At 41.8% G+C, this 2,875-nt stretch overlaps 1 protein-coding gene across 3 annotated transcripts in view; it reads left to right on the forward strand.

The window, feature by feature from the left end:
* TLR7 (toll like receptor 7) overlaps window positions 1-2,875 on the forward strand; it is a 9,252-nt gene that overhangs the window by 1,544 nt on the left and 4,833 nt on the right. The window contains exon 2 of one of the 3 annotated variants that reach the window (XM_027905404.1): window positions 2,216-2,850. In XM_027905404.1, the coding sequence (XP_027761205.1) occupies window positions 2,216-2,850 (635 nt within the window). Of the gene's footprint in view, window positions 1-2,212; window positions 2,851-2,875 lie in introns of all 3 variants that reach the window. The other 2 variants (XM_027905403.1, XM_027905405.1) reach the window with 2 other exon arrangements.

The raw sequence follows: 2,875 nt of genomic DNA on the forward strand, positions 1-2,875 counted from the left end.
CCTCTCCCTCTCCCTCTCCCTCTCCCTCTCTCCCACTCTGTCAAAATGTCAGTGCAGCCCAGGTTGGTGACAATGAATTGAGGAACTTGGGTAAACACCTAAAATTAAGGGCCTGAGTGCAGTGGCTGCTTATGAGTTCATGTAGAAAGTTTGTGTTGTCAATCTAGGCTACAATCAAACCTTGCCCCTGTCCTGCTCTAGTGCTTGGACAGAGTTTATTTTGGTTTATCATATCTTTAAAGGTTGAGTCTATTTAACTTTTCCTTCTCTTGTGTTAAGTGCAGAAATTAGCAGACAACACACACCCTTGCTCTTCTCAGCTGGTCCTCAGAGATCAGAGGGGCTGGCGGAGGCTGGACTTGATTTCTGATTTTAACCAATTTATCACTGTTAAGTCCGGTCATGTTCCCAGATGCAACAATAATGTAGCTTACACCACAAGCCTCATCTCCTTTTGAACAAAGATTCAGCAATAGTGAGGATTCTCTATTCATCACTGTAAGTCTGGTTGAGTTTAGTAAGAACTTCATGAACACAGATTCACTAATGGTGCAGTTTCTTGGAGCAAGAGGTTAGAGATTATTTTGTATTTTCCCTGATAAATCCACTAGACCTGCAAAACTTGAGTGTACAGTGCTACGTGTAAATGCTCTGGGGGATACTTCAATGTAATCAGAGGTGCGAATCTTACCAAAGAAATCTTCCCTACTTTGGGGAAGAGAGAGAAGCAAACCTGTTGACTTTTTGCAAGATGATCATATTCTCATTCTCTGCCAATGACAATTTCAAATCCAATTTAGCCAATTTAGGACAACTTAAAATTTTGGGAGAAATTTGCCTCTCTTTGCTGAAAGGAAGGCAACAATGTAGCACTGGCAGTGAATGGGAAATGAAACTGTGGTAGAGGAAAGGCTGGGCTGTAGTACTGTATTAGGTTACACTGAATTCAAGATACGCAATGAACTTCTACATTTTTTCTTCTGTACTGGGGCTCTGAATCCCCAAAGTGATGCCATTTGGCTGTGGACTCTAGATAGCAGAAGTGCAGTGTTGTGTGAGGTTTGACCTGCCTTCTCGCACATCTGTTGCCCTGCAGATCACTGGAGCACTCTTCCAGGTACATGGATGCAGAGGTAGGCTTAGTAGAGTTCTCTAAGGTAACACAGAAACACAAAGTTTTCCAGGAGACACTGTGGTTGAAGTGAACCGAGCGTACAACAGGAAGCCTCGCTTCACCTCCAAGTCTGCGTCACCTGCAAGACATGTCTTTGGCAGCACTCAACAGGGGTTGCACGGACTGCTTGAGTAGGGTTCTGTATATTCTTGTGCCCCAGCTAAAGAGAAAAAACATTTCCTTGTATCTTGGATATTTTAGGTAATCGTCCAATTTTCTGCTGCTTACCTGGGTTTTAACATTTAATTGATATTATCCTGCTTGTTTAAGAGCCCTCCATGTGCCATGCATTTGCAAGCCTTCAACCCTGAGTTTTCAAGAGAGAAATGACCAGCACCTGACACCAGCAGTTAGGATGCTGGGCAGCACAGCAAATGGTCATAGCCTCTCTGCCTGTGTCACACAAGCCAAAGCTGGAATTGTGGCTCTGGGTATTTAATGCTTACTAACCTTTTATGGAGCACGCCCAGTTTTAAACCTGTCTTTGATTTTCATTTCCACACTTCACATCAACACAGTGTTTTCCTGTCTCCCTATTCTTAAAGCTTATGGAAATAAAGCCATAGACTGGCTTAGGTCAACTCTCCACCTGTTTTGATGCTTCAGTAACTTTGAAAGTCTACACTAGTTTTTAAGTGACTATAGGGTTTATCTATCATACACTATGAAACAGCAACTTTGCTCATCTATTCCAGTATGCAATGGCAATCTGCTGGAAGTTTAACACCTCCTGTTTCCCCTTAAAAGAAAAGAACATTCACAGAGACGTAAACTTCAATCACCTGTGTTGTCAGTTTTTCTGTAGATTTTTTTTTACGCATTTTTTTTACAGTTTGGAGAGTGATATTTATATTAACATTAAAATATTTAGTAATAAAGTAAAGAACATCATCATATGCCTTGCCAAAACTTTTAATCCTACCTGCACATCTAATACTGGCCACTGTGAGACAAGTATAGTTCTCTATTTGGTCTGGCCCACTATGTGGGTGAAATGTTTAATTACCTTAAACTAATACCTCTGTGTTTCCTTTTTTTCAGGTACCTTGTGCAAAGATGTCAAATACACTGCTATTTGTCTTGCTCTTCCTGTTTCCCATGATGCTGTCAGGAGCTTGGTTTCCCAAAACTTTACCCTGTGATGTTAAATCCTCAGAAGGTACTGTGACAGTGGACTGCACCTACCGGCGTCTCACAGAAGTGCCCAGAGGGATCCCTGAAAACGCTACCAACCTCACCCTGAGTATTAACAGTATCACCCATATTGATTCAAAATCCTTTGCTCAACTTAAAAACCTCATGGAGATTGACTTCAGATGCAACTGTGTGCCTGTCAAACTGGGACCCAAAGATCGTGTGTGCAACACCAGACTGCAGATTGAGAATGGCAGTTTTGCTGCTCTGACAAGACTGAAGTCATTGTACTTGGATGCAAACCAACTGTTGGAAATACCCCGAGGTCTTCCTGCTACTTTAACCCTGCTGAGCCTGGAAGCAAATACTATCTTTTCTATCCAGAAAGCCAACTTGTCAGAGCTAGGAAACATAGAGGTATTGTATCTGGGACAGAACTGTTACTACCGCAATCCGTGCAATGTTTCATTTGAAATTGAGGAAACAGCCTTTCTGGAGCTGAAAAAATTAACAATACTATCCCTGAAGTCCAACAACTTAACATATATTCCACCCAATTTGTCATCT

This window comes from Empidonax traillii, unplaced genomic scaffold, assembly GCF_003031625.1.
Source record: "Empidonax traillii isolate 1590-97213 ecotype Southwest subspecies unplaced genomic scaffold, ASM303162v1 scaffold1151:size328817, whole genome shotgun sequence".
Lineage (NCBI taxonomy): Eukaryota > Metazoa > Chordata > Aves > Passeriformes > Tyrannidae > Empidonax > Empidonax traillii.